Source organism: Columba livia, chromosome 1, assembly GCF_036013475.1.
Source record: "Columba livia isolate bColLiv1 breed racing homer chromosome 1, bColLiv1.pat.W.v2, whole genome shotgun sequence".
NCBI classification, from domain to species: domain Eukaryota; kingdom Metazoa; phylum Chordata; class Aves; order Columbiformes; family Columbidae; genus Columba; species Columba livia.
The window spans coordinates 202,607,552-202,628,496 of NC_088602.1; the positions used below are offsets into that span (position 1 = coordinate 202,607,552).

The window sequence follows — 20,945 nt, forward strand, 5'->3', positions numbered from 1 at the left end:
TTTAACACCATGTGAAAAGTAAAAAATGTGTGAAAGGAAAAACTATGATTTCCAAAAAGTTCATTATTTAACCCATGTGTCATGGCTATGGTAAATAAAATACTTTTGGATGTACCAGGGAACAACAGACAGTATTTGATACCACTTGTCCTGGCAGCCCTCAGAGGTGCTATATTCATTGACAAGCAGACTGGTAGCAGTGCTAATGTAAAATATTCTGATCTTAGAACAGTCACCAAATTGATTTACCAGTAATAAGACTATTAAATAAATCTAACCAAACAATCAAAGAAAAAAAAATCACACATGAAACAAAAATCACTTAAGTTAGAGTAGTGGTTTTGGGAGTCTTTCTTTTAAAAAGTACAAGCTTAAATTCTCACTAATTCACTAAATAGCATGGCTTTAAGGAAGCATCTGATTTTGGGAATACCAAAATAAAATCTTACAAAAACATGGGCAAATGAAGTAGAAGAGCTATATTGGGAGTAAACCAGTCTATTTTGGTTAGTATAAAACACACTGGATCCTCTGAAGGAAAGCATTATTTTCATTAGAAGCCTTTATTTAATATCTAGACAAGTTTAGGAGTGATATTTGTATAAAACTTTCATATGCTTCTTTTCATTAAAGCAGTTGTAACCTTCCTCTGTCCCCACTGTTTATGCTTTCAATGGGTCCCCTGAATAAAGCACTCAGATATTATAAATAATCACTTTCGCAATTAGTCTTCCAGCTTTCTAAAAAGTTATTGGATGAATCAGGAATGCAATATGACCAGTTATGTTTTTATGGAATCGTTAATAGGCAAATAAATTCCGAGACAGCATGGTAATGAAAACCTCTCCTCTTTCAGAAGTTGACTTTATTTTTACTTTTTGTTAAAGTAAATTGTTTTAGTGATTCATACCACAATAGTCAAATGTCTGCAGGAAAGTATTGCCTTTGAGGGTTATCTAAATAGTTACTTAACTTAGAATAAGTTCACAGTGGAAGATGGAATCTGCATTAATAACAAGACATATGGAAAAACCTCTGCGATACATTAAAAATCTGTGAGTGAGATTAATTACCCTCAAATATGAAGCTTTCCCTTGTTATAAAAATCAGCCTGAAAAACCATACACATATCAGTAAATGAAAGACTTTGCTGTTTATAATGGCACATCAACATAATGAACATTAAATTTGACTCCTTTTGGAAAGCAGAATTTTCCACTTCTTTCTCTGAAATACTACCTTTCTGAGTACACTGAGCCTTGTTCCAGGGCATCCTCTCTCTTTCTCAATCTTTCAATCCCCAAAAGATGTAACACAGGGCAGAATTCCAGGGTATCTAAGCATGTAAAAATAACCTTGAGTAAAGACTATTTTTGTTGTTCTTTTAGTTCCTTTTTTTTTCCCTAATCTTTTTCCTAATATTTTCTTTTGCATTATCAATATAACTACAGTGCTGGGTTTTGGTAGACTTAGCAGAAGAAATGAGGATATTAAAAACAAAACAAAACAAAACAAAACCCGTCATTTTAAGGTTTAGTTTTTAAATTATTTTTATATTTAACTCTAGGTGTATTTTATATTCATAGGAATTACCATAGTAGAATTGATTAGCCACTCATAGTGATGTAATGTTTTATCTCTAGAAGTTGAGGTGCCTAGTAGAGGAAATCAACAGAAATGCACTTCACTATTCCATACTGTCCTATAGAAAACAAACAAAAAGTCTTCTGCTTTCAATCAGCATTTGTCTACAAGGATAGTAGGAGTTAGCAAAATTGTTCTATATTCGATAAAGACAGGTCTAATTGCTAAATTGTTCAGTGGTACTGACGGGCATTTGAAAACAGTGCATACTAAATCTGGTCTTTTTCTATTTATAATATATACTGATATATCCTCATGCCAGACTTCCAGCTATATAAGCTGAGAAAATTGTACTGTTGACAGTCACATCTTTTACCAAGTAAGAACAGAAATTCAATGCCACAAATCCAGATTCGAGGGTTATATACCTAAATCTTTCTGTATCATATGTTTAGCTTGAGATCTTGATCTAACACAGTGACAGTTGGATATGATCTTTATTGGTCTTACCTTTGCAGAGGTTAAATGCACAAATGAAACCAGTCTGTGTGGATTTAACTAGATTTTTTAAATGATATGAACAGGGTGGCAAAATGCACACACAGAAAATACAAGCATCTTTCCTTTGGTGACCCAGGCTTGATCTGATTCAGCACAGAAGCATAGAAAATGTTAAAGGTCTGGGTTATGTTTTTGAAAGAAGACTCCATAGAAAATATGCACACAAATTACTATAATGAAGGACAGTTGGCAAAAATGAAAAGAATGATAAGAAAAAAGAGTGAACACATTTTAGTCTGAAATAGTCTTTCACTATCACATACCATCTGTTTCCACAAAGCCTTAGAATGATGCTTAGCAGTGTTTTCCTAGCTGGAAGTAAGAAAAAGGAAAGTATTTCTGTCAATTCCTGATGATCATGCTAGCAATTGTTTAATGCCATGGTTCTGAAAATCTTTTATTTGAAGTCAGACTCCCTGGAAACACTGAATTCACAGTTTATGGCAATATCTTAATGTAAATCCACAAATAATTCAATCAGATTCCTACTCTTGCACTCCAAAGCAAATAGAAATATTCCATGTTCAATACTAAATCATTGCTTTTAGACAAAAAAAAACAAACACATGAAAAGGTATTTCAGAGTAAGTTTCACTTTGACAAATAAGAGTTCATGTTTTATTTTATTTTTTTGTCATTTTCTTACCCAGCTCATCCCAGGCAACACAGAAGCTGTTAGACATTTAGACTCATTGGCATTTAAAAAACACTGAAATAATGAGACACACCATATTTTAAGTCTTTTGTAGATTGTGTAACAAAATGCAATGAGTGACTTAGCAAAACATTAAAAATTTTTGGCAGAAAAACAAGGATTTTTTAGTTATTTTATATTTACATAGTTTCAATTGAAGCTTTCAAATGAAAATCAGATATATCTACTACATTTTGTGAAATAACAGTTAACTTCAAGTTTAGCTGAAACTTGCCCAAACCTTTTCAAATGCTGGTATAGTACAGAAGCTGCTTCATTTTAATCAATTGAATTATTTTACAACCATAGAATGGTGTGAGTCAGAAGGGACCTTAAATAGAGGGACACCTCCCACTAGACCAGATTGCTCAAAGCCTCAACCAACCTGGCCTTGAACACTTCCCATTACGGCGCATCCACAACTTCTCTGGGCATCCTGTTCCAGTGTCTCACCATCCTCATGGTGAAGCATTTCTTCCTCATATCTAATCTAAATCTACTTTCTTTCAGTTTAAAGCCATTACCCCTTGTCCTGTCACTACACAACCTTGAAAAAAATCCCTTTCCAGCTTCCTTGTAGGTCCCCTTTAGGCCCTGGAAGGCTTCAACGACGTCTCCCCAGAGCCTTCTCTTCTCCAGGCTGAACCACCCCAACTCTCTCAGCCTGTCCTCATTAGGAGAGGTGTTCCTCTGACCATTTTTGTGGCTTCCTCTGGACTTCCTCCAACAGGCCAATATCCTTTTTTTTTTGGAGTCCCAGCGCTGAATGCAGTATTCCAGGTGGGGTCTTATGAGAGGAGAAGTTGCTTAGTGAGGAACAATGTCAGAGGATGACTTACAACCCATTTCTTCAACATTGCTTACATCATCTGCTAACTAATCATGGAGAGGTCAAAAGATTTGAACAAGACAACTTGCTTAATAGAGTCCTACTTAGCAAAGGTCAGACAGCAAAATGGGATTCTAAAATTATGCAGTGAAAGTGTGTCTTTGATCAAGTCATATGGAATATCTATGCAGCTCTGAGGCTTCTTAGCCATTTTCAAGCAAAATGAATTTATGACCGTGCCTATGTACTACATTAGGTGATAAATGAATGTACAAAGCAGCAATCTTTCAGTAGCACAAATAATTTTGTACTTTACTAACACATACTGTGTTGAGGTTGAAAAAGAGTGTTCTCTTTACCAAAGCAGGAGCTAGGGACTCCCAAGTCTATTATATCTTACTAGCTCTCTTAATCACTTCAAACAATTAATTTGGAAGGAATTTTGGGTAATAAAAGGAAATATTCTTAGCCCTCTAGCCCTTTGTTCTCAAACACAGTTTAGGCTATTTTAACATGGAGTTTGAGAGATCACTAGTTGTGTACAGTATGACTCCTGGTTGCTTATTATATTACCTGTACCAATGAGAGTGCAAAAGACCAGATTTTTTATGTTGACTCCATAAGCTCAAGTAAGACTGATTCTTTAAATAAAGTTTTCTTATTTAGAAAATGTTATATACAGACCTCTTGGAATTTGAAAATACATCAACTTGCCTACAGAGACATAACATGTTTTTAAGTGACATTCAAATTCATTTAGTCTTTGACCAACTTACATGTAGTACATACGTCATGGATTTGGTCCTTAGTGTGACAGATTTCATAGCTCTCTCCTTCAAGCTCTGTTATGCACTCACTTAAAGGTTTAGAAAAACTGTCATTACAGCACAGGACTAAGCTAAATCACAGGGATTAGATTCAAAATGTACCAATGCAGCATTAAAATAGGACACAAATTTGAATAAGCTATTAGGAAAATAAATAAAGGAGAATGTGAAATGCCTTGGAAATTTGATAGTGAATCAGACTGAGTTTACTGAAGCAGGAATTGAGTCAATATGCTGGAGGCATATCAGTCTGGCCTAAATTAAGTTAACTATTAATAATTTAAGGGAATGACCAAGGTCTGGGATTGCACACCATCACATTTCTGGTACTTTCAGATATATCATTTATGGTAAGCAAGTGGGAATGATGGCTGTTATCCTGCGATCAGTGAGCAGATGGATCCCATATTTCAATAGGAAGTAAAGCTACAAATGGCACAGCCAGATAATGATGGCTTTTGCCAACAGCCTTTGATAGAATATCTTTTGTAATAAAATAAGATCCTTGTGTATGGGATATAAAACAGTATTTCAGAAAATGCTTTGAAATATTTTTATTTTTTCCTTTAAAATATTGTGCTCCTGCAACAATATCTATGAAGACATAGGGACAAATATGCAACATCTGTGTATTCTATTTCTTTTTTTCAGACACTCAGCACTCTCACAGATGTATTTTTCCCAAAATAATAAAACCAGAAAAAAGAAACCCAAAACATTTCCATTATTTCTCTATGAAGAAATGAAAAATTGCTATTATCTTCATTTCAGCATAAAGTTTTTTATTCATTCTGCCACCTCTGAAACAATGATGCTTATGACACCGCAATATAGTCCTAGTCACTCAGTTAGTTTAGGACTTACCTTGCCCTAATATATTTTAAGATCTGTCATTAAAAGTCATACATATATCTCTCATTGTCTCCAAAAAGCTATGATCAAGATTCCATATTTTAGATTTCTCTCTCCTACAGATGTCACATATTATCAAATGACTGCCAGAGAAGGAGGTGTGGCTGCTAAACTAATGGTCACTTCTTCCAGACTCAGATTTCTTTAAATCTTCTCAATTTTCCTAGGACATGCATTGTTGTTAATGTTTCTTAAACAGTTCCTGTTATTGTAATTACTTATATACATGTCTCAGCCAAAGTTCAGATTTGTGATTAATTATAAGTCTGTATTATGCAAACAAAAAAAGATTCATCTTTGAAAAAACATGATATATGACAAAATGCAATATAGTATAAGACATACAGCAGTCTTACACACATACTTTCCAGGTCTTTGAGTTCCTGTCATTTCATTTAGCCAAGTGGTTGCATAAAACAAGCTTCCCGTACTATGTCTGAAATTTTGACAGTTTCTTAGTATTATGTTTTCCTCTTTCAAATAAGTTCTATCCATAAATGTAATCCTACATTCTGTTATGAATAAAAATAGTCTCCTTACAGTCTAAACAAAAGCAGAACATGTAATGCAAACAACAAAAGCTAGAAAATAAAACCCATAAGATTTAGTGTTGTGTGTGGAGAAAAAGGACAAGACCACTCATGATGAAAAAAATCTTTTATTAGGAACAGAATGGAGTTGCATCAGTGCGTAAAATAGCTTGTGCCTCCTACCACTTATATTCCAGAGCGTTTTCATTTATCATAGAGGACTTTCATATGCTGCTTTAGTGACATCGAAAAAGGGAGGGAAGCTGAAGCATGCAACAAGTGAATTGTGATTTTTTTGAGATAAAGGCACCTCTGCAAGATGGAGTTTAGATTGCATTAAGTGAAATAAAACATTGTTACCCTCTTAACTGTATTTTAAATCCTCTAGTCAGAAATGAACTTTGAAGCCTGCTCCAGATGAGAATATGCCATCCCCTCAGGAATAAGAAAGAAAAAAAAATATAACAGGAAATAAAAATACTTACCAGCTGGAAGGAAAAGAAACAAAGGAAACAACATTCAGATTCAGAATGGTTGATTGTTGCCTATTCATGTTCTATGATTTTATTTTCACAAAACAATGTAATTCGAAAAGAAAGATGTAATATGCCTGTTTTATGCAGCATAATTTGCTCATAATCCATTCTATCCAAAATGAGAATATAATTATGATTTTCTGACCTGGCAGCGTATTCTCTGCTGCCGTTAGCTTCGGTGTGGACAAGAGGTACGCCAGCAGAGACTCATACTCCATCCTTCTGAAACTGCCTTAATGCCAGATAAACAAATTCTCATGTTTTTGGCTTTGCCCACAGCTTCATTCAGGCAGAAAAATCTGAGCATTCTGAAGACTGAAACATGCCATAACTTCTACCCCGTTTAAAACTTTGGGTTTTGATCTAACTGAAGCAATCTTCCTCTCCTCATTATGTAGTGGCATCCTGCAGATGACACTGTAACGTTCAACTGAAGCTCAAACACGTTCAGAATTTTTCTTTGCAATAAAAGGCAGATACACACAGAAAAAGGTTCTTTCAATAGCTGGGTTGCTAACCTGTGTCCTAATGTTCAGAGTTCACTTATTTTTCTGTATTACAAATGACAAAATTTGTGATTTAGGGCTAGATCCTTAAGAACACTTGCAGCCACTTGGCAACACAGCTCCTGAGCTTTAGCTGCTTAGTCTCCACAATTAAATTTTTTCTTCTGGATTTTATGATTGTGCTGCCTACACAAAGCTGAAAAGGTGTTGGAAAAGATGGGAAAAAACCTAACAAAAAAAACAAACAGCTGATGGCTAGATTAACAACAATGACTGGCAATCCCAACTGTTGCCTATAAAAGCAGCTGGTAAGTTTTCTTGTACTATGCCATGCTGGGTTTACTCTCAATACCCCACTGACTCACAAAAATCCACAAATTCTTGTATATGTCACAGTCACTCAATCTGTTTGTGTAACTTGGGCAACTGTTTCAGGCCCAACAGATTTTCTGAGCACATATCTTGACATTAGAGTTACCATCTTTCACAGATACGCACATGAAGAATCAGAAGGATGCACACTGAACCTGCAATTTTACATTATCAAGACCAGATACCTGCTTCCCATGTAACTGGGATCAGTGGTACTTTTTCCATATAATAACCAGTAATAGATACATCTTCCTGTTTGGCATGAACTAGAGCAGGTCTCATACAGCGCAGCCTATGCATACCCTTGCTATACTCTAGGTATACCATGCATACTTTATCCTCTTTACCTTAAAAACGTTGGAAAACACAAATTAAGACATCTAAGAGACGGGGAATTTCTAGTCTTTCCTCCATTAAAGGAAAATTATCACTGTTTCCTGGAACTTTTTGATTACTTATCCCTTCAAAAAGCTTTGGTCCACTGCTGTGCTTTGGGGAATGGAGCAAATTCTACCTTAGCTGCTGACGTCTAAGGGCTTTCCCTTAAGGGGAGCAACAATTTTATACTGTGACCAGTCTTTCCTATAATGCAGCATTGCCCAAAATGTATATTACTTTGATTCCATAACAAAATTCTGTGTTTCCTTAAATAATAAACCTTTATGACAATGACTCTCATGTGAATATTTTTTAAAAAGCCTCCTTTGTGCCCAAATTGTCAACTTCCAAAGCGAAAACAACAGTTTCAGTGCTGCACATGCCAACACCTGTGCTCAACTTGAAATTACTCAGATTAATCCCAAACACAGAGAGAAGCAAGTCTAGTATGTGTCAGCAGATACAGTCCAAACACTGAGTGTTAGCAATTGTTTTCTTTATGAGGGAAAAAACAACAGCCAGGTTTTCCTGGGAGAAAGTTAGGTACCACACCTACCTGTATGAGAGAAGCAGAAAAGTAGCAGCTTGCTCTTTTGCTGCTGATTTTCTTTCCTGCACGTGGAAATGCATCTACCACTGGAAGGTGTAATTGCAATGTAATGTAATCGAAACACTGGAAGATGTAAAAAATGATAGTGATTAAAAATTTTATTGCAAGGCAAAGAATCAAGCTCTGGCCAAAGAGTCAAGGTTTGTCATTCCTTGTCTTAACAACACTTCAGTTTCATCTAGCAACTCTTAAAAACGCTTGTTAACATTTTCCATTATATATTCAGTTACAAATTGTTATAAAGAATTTTAAGCAAAAGACAGGAGGGAGATTATGTGTATTAGTATTTCATAATTCGTCCTCTGTAAGCTGGAGTATATTTTTGTCCAGTATTTGATGAACCTTTCTGCAGAAATGTTCTTGGGAACTGCAGACTCTGTCATTCTGCACCAATATGGTTATTACTCTACATAATAACTACATGGACACAGTGGTGCAAAATATATGAACCCCTAAGTATCGTCTACACCATGTTTTACTTTGCAGAAATATAAATGATTATGAACGGGCTGTTAGCTCCCAGTTGCTTATTTTCACAGTACATATGGACTCTGTGTGCGAACACATCCCAGAACACTTCCCGACATTTGAATCATGAAGGGTCGGATTTTACCTCATACCTCTTGCTTAAAGCACAGACTTCCTCAGCTAACAGCCCTTCTGGTTTCTAAGGGCCTGAAAAGAGGCACCACACACTGAAAAGAGGGGAGCAGAGAGAGCTCAGGAAGCCAATCAATTCCAGAAATATTTCCAAGCAACTGCAGAAGAGCTTGTGTGCTTCTTCCTGAGACTCATCACTAATTGTCTTGAAGTTCGACCCTGCTAAATACTTACAGAAAAAATGACAGATTTCAGCTTAATTAGCTTTTGTTTCTCTGAGTGCACACAAAACAGTGCTGCATTTAATTTCTTACTGAGTGGTAGCAGAAATAAGCTGAAAGATTTCTCTTTCTTTCTTTCTTTCTTTCTTTCTTTCTTTCTTTCTTTATTTCTTTCTTTGTCTTTCTTTCTTTTTCTTTCTTTCTTTCTTTCTTTCTTTCTTTCTTTCTTTCTTTCTCTTTCCCTTCCTTCCTTCCTTCCTTCCTTCCTTCCTTCCTTCCTTCCTTCCTTCCTTCCTTCCTTCCTTCCTTCCTTCCTTCCTTCCTTCCTTCCTTCCTTCCCCACTTTCTCTCTTTCTTTCTCTCTCTCTTTCTCTCTCTCTTTCTCTCTCTCTTTCTCTCTCTCTTTCTCTCTCTCTCTCTGACACCCACCTCTGCAAATGAACCTGGATAATCAGCCATCCTGTGCAGAACACCTCTTCTCCTGCAGGAGCTGAAAGTGCTTTACCAGCTGGATGCAGACCAGATCTGGGACACGCTGGCAGAATTCCCGCTTACTTCAATGGGACCAAGATTGATCCTACATGAGACATTATCAAATGCAGCCACCTGCGGGGAGGGAGTGGGGGAACACAGCAGCTGTTTAGCAGCACATGGTAACACAGAAACAAGAGTTCAGGCTCGGAAATGAAGAATACTGTATCCAATTGCAACTGCAGGTGGAATTTAGGTGAGCAGAACGCTATTGCCGCAGTTGGGATTTGGCGTCAGCTTTCAGGCCAGCAATACTGGGACCTTTCCCAGCAAAGGGTCAGAAGCATCGTGGTCTAATGGACACAGCATGGGACTGGGAAGCAGGCATCCTTGAGTGCACCAATGAGGATGTCCTTGGAAATAACATGCTGACCGTCTGTTAACAAAATAGCCTCCTTAACCTTTAATAAATCCCCTAAAACACAGGGGGCTGTGCTGAAGGCTAGAAGAGGAGGTGGACCAGTCAGCCTATTTATTTTCCTGTCTAAAGATTTTTTAGATTGCTTTCTTCCAAAAATTTCCATCTCCCCATAGCTGCGGACAGAGACAGCAGAACAATCCTGCCTCCTCTGCAGTTACCCACATCCTGAAAGCACTCTGAGAAGCGGGAGAAAGTCACACTCCCTTAGAGCCAAAGGTGCTCCTGAGGCAGTCCAAGATGGATAGGCAATCAATTTGGCTTGAGAGTAACTGTAAAACACAATGTCAGTGCAGTCTTTAAGGACAACGGTAGTTGCTAATCATGTAGAAATGCATGCATTAAAAAGCTATTACTGAATTTAAATTAATAAGCATAGATCTGCCTATTGTGCATTGTTTTGCATATATTAATCTGAATCACTGTGAGGCATGTGGCATCTCTAAGCAGTTTCTGTAGACTCAGTCTGTTGTTTTTAGGCATGTCCCAAGTTGAGGGGTGAATCTCAGTCCTTATCCAGGTAAGACTTCTGAAGTAAGACACTTGAGATTAATGAACCTTGGATTAATACCTTTCCTATTTGCATGACATGCTGCAGACTTTATTTCTCTGAAATCTCCTATTTTGCTCTGTAGTGTGACATAGCTTTAAAAAAGCAAAAACTCAGAATTTGCTGTTTATTGTAGCAAGGACTAAATATGCATTTGTTTCAATTACCTTTGCATGTAAGATTTAAATATTTAGTAAAACAGCAGGCATGGCAAACACATAACTTATTTAAGCTATACTTCAGTTATCATATCAACTCAATGAGCTGCAGCATTTACAAATAGATACGCTTATAAAAATGTTTTTAAACATTTTATAAATAGTACAGAGTGAAATACCACAGAGTGAAAATCAACCTCACCCACAAAGTCAACCTAAGTACCACTCATACCTTACAAATTAAAAAAAGAAGGTGTATGGCATGCATTTCCTCTGTTGGGATTCTGAATGAGTGATGAATTTCACCTTAGGAGAAAATATAGTCTTTATTGGTCAAATGTGAGGTGTTAATCATAATCCTTGCAGCAAGTCTATTTAGTGTGACTTTTCATTTTGGAATTTGGATATTATATGTTTTCCTAGTCTCTTCCCTTCTTCTCAGCCAATATACATCCTGAGATAGTCACTGGGGGAGAAAGTAATGGAAACACATGCAAAGAAAAGAAAAAAGAAAAAATTTGAAGATAGTCTATTTTTAATTTTCATTCGTATTTTCATAGATTCATATGTTTTGCATTCAGTTTTTAGAAAGTGGAAATCCCTGAAATTCTGTTCTTATATTTTTATTTCAATTTCAATATTTTTGGCAAGTATAGACCTAATAACAGTTCAGATTTTCTGGATCTGTTTATATTGACAATATTTCAGAAATTAAAAATATACCTTCTGTAAATCTAGTGTCAAAATCAGCCTAGGCCAGAGAACTGGCACAATGGTCTTTATACTCTCAGCATAGTCAGTTAAGCCATAAGACTGTGCCCCTTGCAAATATACTATGTTGTCTCCACACCAAAATATCTGCTCAAACCTTCTGTTCCTCTTACTGCTTCATCGTATGTTGCAATACCAGAAAACATCTGGCTTCAGGCATGGCTCCTTTCAGTAACAGAAATAACATGAAAAAATGAGAACACAAAAAGCAAACCAAATACACACATACATGATAAACAAAACAAAAAATAAAAATAGAAAAATAAAACAAGGAAAAACAACATTCAAAAAAAAGAAACAAAACCAAAACAAAACCAACTTCTTCTCCATGCCCCTCCCAAAAAACAACAATCAACCAAACCAAACAAAACCAACCAACAAACAAACAAACAAAACCACCACCACCAAAACAGCCAAAGCACTTATATACAATAAGAGAAAGGAAACAATATGAAACACCACCAAAACTAAGATGTGTCTGCGGTCCTTACAAATATCACAGCCATCTATGGCTGGCTCGATGATTCCTCGACTTGTGCTTTTTGAAACTATTCATCAGCAGTTCATCACAATCAAAAAAATCACCTGGATATATTCTTCTGTTTTTTTCTATATAATGTGGAAAATCTTATGCTTTAAAGCACAAAAGACTTTGATTTTAAATTGGAGAATTATACACAACAGCCACATAAGCAAAAGGAGAAAGAAGAGCTCTAAGCAGCAGTCACAAAAATTTCCTTTGTAAATGAAAAGCCCATCTGGTCTCCACTTTACCTCACAGTGTTTGGTTTGCATCTGCAACTGAATGCAAAATCTGATGCTCAGAAAAGTAATCATCTGTGATACTATGACTTGGTAGGAATGTACGTATTTCAAGGAAACATGAGATTCTGTAGTATTACTTCATATAAAAGTGGGGTTACCTGACAGACAAGAGAGTCTCAAAGGCAGGAGACAATGGGCTTAACTGGTGGAAGAAAAAAACCAAAAAACAACAAGCAAATATAAACCCAGTCTTGCCACAACCATCAGACCAGATGTTTCAGCCACATGTTGGCAAGTGATAAACTCAAGATTACAATTAATTGTGTATCCTTACCTGACCAAAAAAGGAAAACAAATACTGATATTTCTAACACGTTTTACGATAACCCTTATTTTGATACATAGAAACAAAATCTCACAAATTTGCCTTTTAGAGTTTATAATCAAATTCTTTTCCCATGCCTTTTTTTTTTTTTTTTTTTTTTGTTACTGTAATGAACTTATTTTACAAACCTCAAAATCTGGATTACAACTGCAAAGAATGTCACACTTCAGCTAATGACAGAAGCATAGTTCAGGGTAATATTAACAACACTATGGTAAAATATTACTATAGAGACCATTTAAATTTTATAAAATGTAACAGAATATATTAGAGAGACATGTGGGCTTGATTTTCCATTCATGCAGATGTAATTCCTTAGACCTCCACATCTCATCTACAACTGTGTGCAAATAGAACCAGGCCAAAATACTCTACCGAAGAACACTTAGCTTTGAGTATTTGACTACCAGACGAAAAATAGATTATAGGAGGATTTTAATCTCTGCTGTCAGTGGTAGCTGAGCTGAAGCCTGACTCTTAAAATCACATTTGGCTCTTGCAAATTAATCTCTGTTACAAAATGAACAGAAAATAAGACATTTGTATATGTACTCCTGTACACATATGCCCATATGACAAAACAGTAGCAAACTCAGTTTCCGTATTCATTAAATATTGAGGCATTGAGACACAGGCTTATTATGTGAATAATATGTAACAATAACAAATAATTATTCATTATCTGATATGTCAAATGTAGATCAATATCCATAATGGTGAGATTAAAATGTTCATAGCATTTGAGCTGTAGGGGTCTTCTGATCTCAAAAGCACATGAATCGGAGGAAATATTTTGCATTAACCTAATTACTTCATTATTAGTGACATAAGAAGAAGGTCCAAAATCTACATATGAACTAGAAATTATTCAGCTTCTTAGATACCTCAAGGAATGTAAGTTCAATTGATTGGAGATAAAAGTATTTGCTTATGGCATGAACACACGTTCACACCTGTTGTTGGAACAGTTTCCAGTAACAGAACTAGTTTATCACAATAAGTGTTAATACTTTATTCCTTTTTCTGCTAATCCCACTTTCTGTTTTATTTTAACTGACTGCAAGATAGCTACAAATTTTAGGACCCTGTTGGGCTTTAAAGCTTATGTCAGTTTGCAGCGTTTTTATAACTACATCTCACATTGTGCTGGTTATTCTGAGAATCTGTTTGAAACCCCTTCAGCCCAGCACTGAAGTAACGTCAATGGAAAGGTTTTGTTGAAGGAAAAGATAATGTATTAATAATTGGACTCCCAGTTGAATGAATATGTAAATAAATATCTATGATATATCATATGCACTAAGGGATCTGTTTAAAAGCAATAGTTATTAAGGTGAAAGCAACTTCTTTCCACTCTTGACCAAAACTTAATTTTTATGGAACTCTTGAAGGTGGCAAGGCTCAGTTTCATCTTAACTCAGCAGCAGCCTAGCTGATCCCCAAACCATTGATTTTAAATTTAAGTAGACTTTGAGCTGAGCATTTATATTATACAGAAGATGAAATTATTTGAAAAGAGGGGGCTCACCTACTGTTACAGTTTCTGGGCTAGCTCATCCTCTGAACCCCTCTCTGGGACTTGAGGCTGTGGCAACACCCACTGCCCCTTCTGCTCTTATTCTTGCCTTTGCACTGCTGAATCCTGCCTAACAAAATCTTATGTCCTGTAGTGATCCCTGATCTGCCTCTCTCATTCCCTGTTCTCCAAGGTACTTCAGCTTCCTTGCGTGTGTGATACCTGCTGTGTGTGAGGAGTTGTGCTAGCCCTGCCAGCCATAGTGTACATCTTACCCAGTGTATCAAAATACAGACTTTTATCTATGCAGTATTGTTAAATATGCTCCTTGAGGTGGCATAAACCCAATATAGCACACTGTTTTGGAGGATATTGAATTTCTTTCCTATGAGCTAAGAGGCCTTGTATCTCACTCAGGGTTTTCCATTACCACTGTACCCCAGACTGATGAGGTCATTTCTTTAAGAAGAATCTCATTGCAACAACGTTTAAAATAAAAGAAATAAAAGTTGATTTTAAGAGTAATAACATTTTAATTCAACCATTTAAACCTAATGCTCCCAGCACTGAGACCCTTAGCCATCCCAGGCTTCTAGTGAAGTCAGTGGGGGGGGGGTTCATTTGTAGAATACATACCCCCAATCATATGTAAACATAAATCAGATGACTCAGTTTTCAAGGAGGAGAAAAAAAAATGGAAGAAGAAATTTATTTGCTTTTTTATGAAGGAGGCAAACATCTGATGAGAGTTGCCTAAAATGCAATAATTGAAGTACTGTGTCACCACCAGGGAGAAAAGTAGGCCATTTGTCAGGGCATGCGAATGCAGACCACCTGTTATTCCATAGCCTTGGTGTATTTCCACTCATTTACTTAATGTCCAAGTCAGAGAAATGGGACTTTGTGGACTGATAAAAATCTAATAAGGAATAATTGGTCAGGTTCTGTATAGTGACAACATAACCTTCCTGCCAAGAATATTGAGTATCCCTGTTTTAGGGTGCTTTATAGGTAGTAGTTTAATACCCGCCCCCATACCTCCTTTAACTAGTTTTAATTGGCCTTAAAATCAAGGTACCCAAAATGACGAGCCTCTTGTGAAATGCCTGGCCAATGTTATTTTGCAGCAAAAATGCCAAAAAGTTCTCTGTGTGTTCTCAAAGTGTTCTACAACTGGTTAGTATCTTCAGCATCAGTCTTTCTGCTGATTGAAGGTCCTGTGCTGAGAAATTCCCTCCTCCCCACAGACGTATTTTGTAATATTTAGCACCCAGTGCTTTACACTATCAAAGCATTGTATGCATGCTGTCTAATATCTCCTAATTAACTCATACATCTCCTATTAAAAAAAGCATTGAAAATTAATGACATATGGTGTTGCTGGCTTTTATACAACACATGCAAACTCGGCTTTCGAGTTTTACAAGAAATGTGGGTAAGCTGAGATTCCTTTCTGAAATCTGACAAACATTTCACCATATCTGACTTTCAACAGAGAGGAAATGAACAACGATGCAAATTGGATCTACACATTTACAGATCAGGGACTGAATGCGCACACAAACACTAGCATGGGCAAGGGCAGATCTACAATTTTCAGAGCCAACATTTTTGGTTCCTTAATGAGGTGCACACCAATTACAGGGGTTTCCCACAGACTTTGCTCTCAAGATCTGTAGAATGCATGAGAAACAAGTAAAGTCTGTCATTTTGGTTTTCATCAAAGCTCTCTTCCATGTGAGGAGGTGGTTAATTTGTCATTTCACACTCAAAAAGGCGCGAAAGGCAAAATGGAGGGAGGTTAGATGGAAGAGAGGAAAGGGGGCCTGTGATTTATGAGACAGTAGACCTGATTTTGAGCTTGTGTTTGTTGCTGCATATCAGGAATAAAATCAATGAAATCACATTGATGTAAAATAGATAAAAATGAGGCCAGTGTTTCTTGCTTATATGGGAAAACTTACACTCTTAAAACCAAAATATGAACCAAGGAACAAGGAACAATTTACAAATGAAATTACGGTATATAGCAAATTCCTAACTTACAAGTTTTATTTACACATGGACATCTTTTGTTTTATTTTATTATAATAAAAGTATTAGTCCCAACAACTCAAATTTTCAACTTAAAAATACATAAGACCTTTGGGAGAAAATCCCAAAGAATACACACATCTGAGGAATGTCAGCTCTGTGTCAAGAGCACTGGTCTCAGTCACTAAATATTTCCCTCATCGTCTTTCATTTTAGCTTTGCTTTTGTCTTTTATTTTTCTTTTCCTCTGCATAAAACAAAACTAGGAAAAGGGACAGAGGAACAGTCAGAGCCAAGCCTTTGGAGAGATAGGAGAGATTCAGGCAGGAATCCTATTATTTGCTGATAGGATTTGTGCACATACCTCCCATGGACCATTTAGGAAATTTACTCCCAAGCATCTCTCTGTGGCAGTTTCAATTAGAGTCAACATTTCATTTCAGCAGATGGACTGCAAACTGGTGGCTACTCAAACTCTAGTGAGCAATGCTCGATAATTCCACTCTCTTAAACTATGATTACACTTTCTCTTTTTTTCATAAGAAGAATGAATGTTGTCCCTAAGCCAATACCTAATTTGATTTTTTGCTATGCATCTCTGTGCTAACAAACCCCACCCATGTGCCTGTATACAAACCCAATGGGTAAATTAGCAGGTATTTTTGCAGATCTGTCACACATTTCTACTGTGCTTTTTATTCAGAAAGATGCCAAAGAACTAGAGTTACATCTGCCCTCCTCTAAAATGTAGCCACTTCTGGGGTGGAATATGGCATCAAATATTAACATGGGAACACAGACACTAAATCCTACATGAAAATTATGCAGGATGTACAGAACACAGCTCACATAGCCTCAGGCTACCCAGGAATTAGCTAAAAGTGTACATCTTTTCTTCTCAGTGAATGTATTTGACATTATTGCCTGGTTTGTGGTACTCCAATAAGGAACATCTTATTTGGTATCGAATCCCATTGTACAGTCTCATACAGATTAATAGTGATGGTGAGTTATCTGATTTCAGTAAGAAGCAGTACTAATTCATAGGCAAGATGCACAAAACCAGAACACAGTATTTTTTTTTTTTTTCATGAAAAATGTCCTTTCTTTAAATAGCATTTACAAACTATGTAGACGGAGGCCTGGCTGGTTCATGGTGCCTTCGGTTTCGCTTTTTTTTCATGTCCTGCACATGCTTCCATTTGGCACCACCTTTGTTCCGCTGCCGCCGCTTCTCCCGGTGCCACATCTGTTCACAGTACTCATCCAGGCTAAAGCTGGGGCTGCTGACAAGCTGGATGTAGTCCTTGTACCTCAGCCGAGACTCCGTCAGCAAATCCCTCACCCGACCCTCCTCGTCCTCAGTTTTCTGAGTGCTTTCCATTTGCCCATTCTCTATGACATTTAAATTCAGCTTCACAATGGTGTGGACAAAGGTGTGCTCCTGTGCTTTGCAGAAATAGGCTCCTGCATCCTTTCTTTGCAAGCTGCGGATCAGCAGCCCATGCTCTGTTTTGATGATTCTTTCATCAGCCTTCAGCTGTGGGGTTGGACAAAAAAGAATGAGATACGTGAGCTTCATTGGCAAAAACAGAACATGTGTCAGTGTAATACTGAGGTGGAGAAAATGCTTGGCTGGCACATGACGTGGTCTGTCCCTCAGATGCCAGCACACAGTGGGGCATATGCATACCAGGACACCCTTCAAATACTCATCACATTAACATGCAATAAGTTAGACTGGATTCTCCAAGGAAGGGTAGCTATTTAGTTCCACAAATCCCATTCATTTTTAAACTATCCTTCTTGAGGTTTCTGTAATGCACCCAATAGACAAGGGTGCTTTTATATATCTGGAGTGCTGAGGACCTATTACACTTAAAATCAATTCTACTAGTGATTTTTAAAGTGGAATGCTGTGATCCTGATCTTCTTCAACTGGGTTTTACAAAAGGAAGTTGATCCTGGTTTTAACTTGTTGAAAAGTGATCAAAGTACCCAATGAGTTTAGAAAAATACAATTCTGTACAATTATTTTATTGTTCAGATCTGTGTAGAAGAACTGAGGAGGAGCGAAGAGGAGAAAGAGAAAGAGAAAGAGAAAGAGAAAGAGAAAGAGAAAGAGAAAGAGAAAGAGAAAGAGAAAGAGAAAGAGAAAGAGAAAGAGAAAGAGGAAAGGAAGAGGAAAGGGAAGGGAAGGGAAGGGAAGGGAAGGGAAGGGAAGGGAAGGGAAGGGAAGGGAAGGGAAGGGAAGGGAAGGGAAGGGAAGGGAAGGGAAGGGAAGGGAAGGGAAGAGAAGAGAAGAGAAGAGAAGAGAAGAGAAGAGAAGAGAAGAGAAGAGAAGAGAAGAGAAGAGAAGAGAAGAGAAGAGAAGAGAAGAGAAGAGAAGAGAAGAGAAGAGAAGAAAAGAAAAGAAAAGAAAAGAAAAGAAAAGAAAAGAAAAGAAAAGAAAAGAAAAGAAAAGAAAAGAAAAGAAAAGAAAAGAAAAGAAAAGAAAAGAAAAGAAAAGAAAAGAAAAGAAAAGGAAAAGAAAAGAAAAGAAAAGAAAAGAAAAAAGAAAAGAAATAAAGAGGAGATTGCAAGTGAGAGCTGAAGTCTGTCAACGTGGAACTGCAGTTCCCTTTACAAATGGAAATATTTCAAAAAATGCAGCAAGCCTCACAGGTTAAAAAATAAGGTGCACCTTAGAGTAATAACACTGTCAGGTAAGTTATATATCTGGTGATATGAAAATTATTTCCAAAATAACCTAAGTCCAAAAAAATGCTTAAGTTGCCTCCCTCCTACCCCCCATAAAAAAGAAAAAAAAAAAAAAGTCCACATGATGGGGCACTGGGCACCTAAGTATTTTTGCAGCTGGGGAACATAGAAGGTAAGTGACTTGCCAAAGACCATATAAAAATTAGTAGCAGAGGTGGAAGTAGAAAGCAGAGGCCTAACTCCCTCTGTCCAACACCAGCACTTCCTTTGAAAATGATCCTGGTCTAGTCCAAATCTGTCACCTCCCAGGCACGCTATGTTCTGCTGCCACACAGAGGCTGTAGCACTCAACAGCACCAAAGGACCTCGAGTGCTGCTTGCTCAGCCTGCAGCAAAGCTTGAGCTTTAAACGGAGCCTCAGCACTGCTGGTGGCATTGTTATCATGTAGAAAAACTCCAGCATAATGCTGAGCAGTGGGTTTAAGGAGTGGGAGCAGAGAGAACCAACACAGAATCTGGAAAATCTCCCAGAGTGCACATCTGACCCTCCACAGACTTCAGAGGATGAAGATCAGGGAGGCATATAGATGACTAAATTAGATTTATTCACAGTGGGTAAGCTACACACTGTTTCTTTATGTAAAAAATCTGCACGATTCCCTTTTCTACTCCATGGGAAAAAATGTATACATACATATGATTCTCCATCTGTTATGATTCTAACTCACTAGTATTTATCCATAATAAATAGGGTCTCTCGGAGCAAAACGATGGATTAAATGACCTTCCAGGGCTTTTGGTTTTACCCTTTTCTAAGCGTCTATGAAACTTTGAAAGGGTTAAATGATTTGAGAGAGAACTTAAAGATCAAAAAAAAAAAGCAATACACACATATTTATAGTATATGCACAGAGAGAGAGTAAAACTTTGGTTTACTATTGTATCAGTTGTAATAGTCTTCAGTACCATACAGATTAGATAGGTAGATACGTAGGTATATGGGTAGATGAACAGATAGACATGTTGATGGATGGATATAGGCTTGTGTACTACCATTGATCTGACTGCAGCAGAGACAAGAAATCAGCTGCTACAAAAGCCTGGTCAGAACACGGCTCTGGTTGCCTGGTTCTGTGGCCAAATATTTTTTGGCTCCTGCCATCAGTTGACGGTGGTCGGTCAATGCTGAGCTTTAGTTTTCTTGTTCGTAAACTGTAGACAAGCATGCCTACTTGGCATCAGCAGGATGAAATCGTACTAATTTCAGGAAATTCCTGGAAAATCGATTGTCTTGACAACAGGTGCTACATGAACACAGGCTACTTTTGATTTACTACACTGATTTTAAACCAGAGAAATCATGGTCAAGCCACAAGCACATATACGGAAGACAGCAGGAAGACAGACTAGAAAATACCACTTTTCCCTCTCCAGAACCTACAGCATAGGGCAGTAATCCTCAATTTTATCAGCTAGTGACACTTCATTCCAAGTAAATGTACCTTCCTTACAGTAAAAACAGGAGCATAGAATGTATAAATGAATCCACAAGTAAGTAGCTGTAGGCAGAAATGTGTCTAGGGCAGGTGTTTCCTTGTGGTGCTGTCCTCCACAGAGAGAAAAAGGAGCAGGGGCCAGGTGGGAGTGCTCGGGGGCTTGGCTGTTGTGATATGACAAGGAAGCCCCTCTTTGTTCTGCCTGGGCTTCATGTCAACACAAAGGCTCAAGTTTGAGAAATTTAGTGAAAAGGATGGGAAGAAGGAGCTAATTTCCCAACATTTGGGTTTCATAAGACATGATGCAAAGACCAAGTTCCCACATTGTCTGAGTGAAAACAGGACAGATCTCTTTGAGCTCAGGGCTTGATGCAATTGCAGCAGTAGCATCTGCCTATCGGTGGCTCTGCCAGTATTGTAGTCTAGAGCGTCTTGACAGCTGTGTACCTCCTACACTTGGA

General features: G+C 37.3%; 1 protein-coding gene across 4 annotated transcripts in view; it reads right to left on the reverse strand.

Annotated features, from left to right (window-relative positions):
* Window positions 1-16,288: 16,288 nt before the first annotated feature.
* The window catches only part of SEMA3D (semaphorin 3D), a 139,181-nt gene continuing 134,524 nt past the window's right edge, over window positions 16,289-20,945 (reverse strand). For all 4 annotated transcript variants that reach the window (XM_021300628.2, XM_005512063.3, XM_021300627.2 and 1 more), the window contains exon 18: window positions 16,289-17,828. In XM_021300628.2, coding sequence (XP_021156303.1) covers window positions 17,415-17,828 — 414 coding nt within the window. In that variant the 3' untranslated portion in view covers window positions 16,289-17,414. The remainder of the gene's footprint in view (window positions 17,829-20,945) is intronic.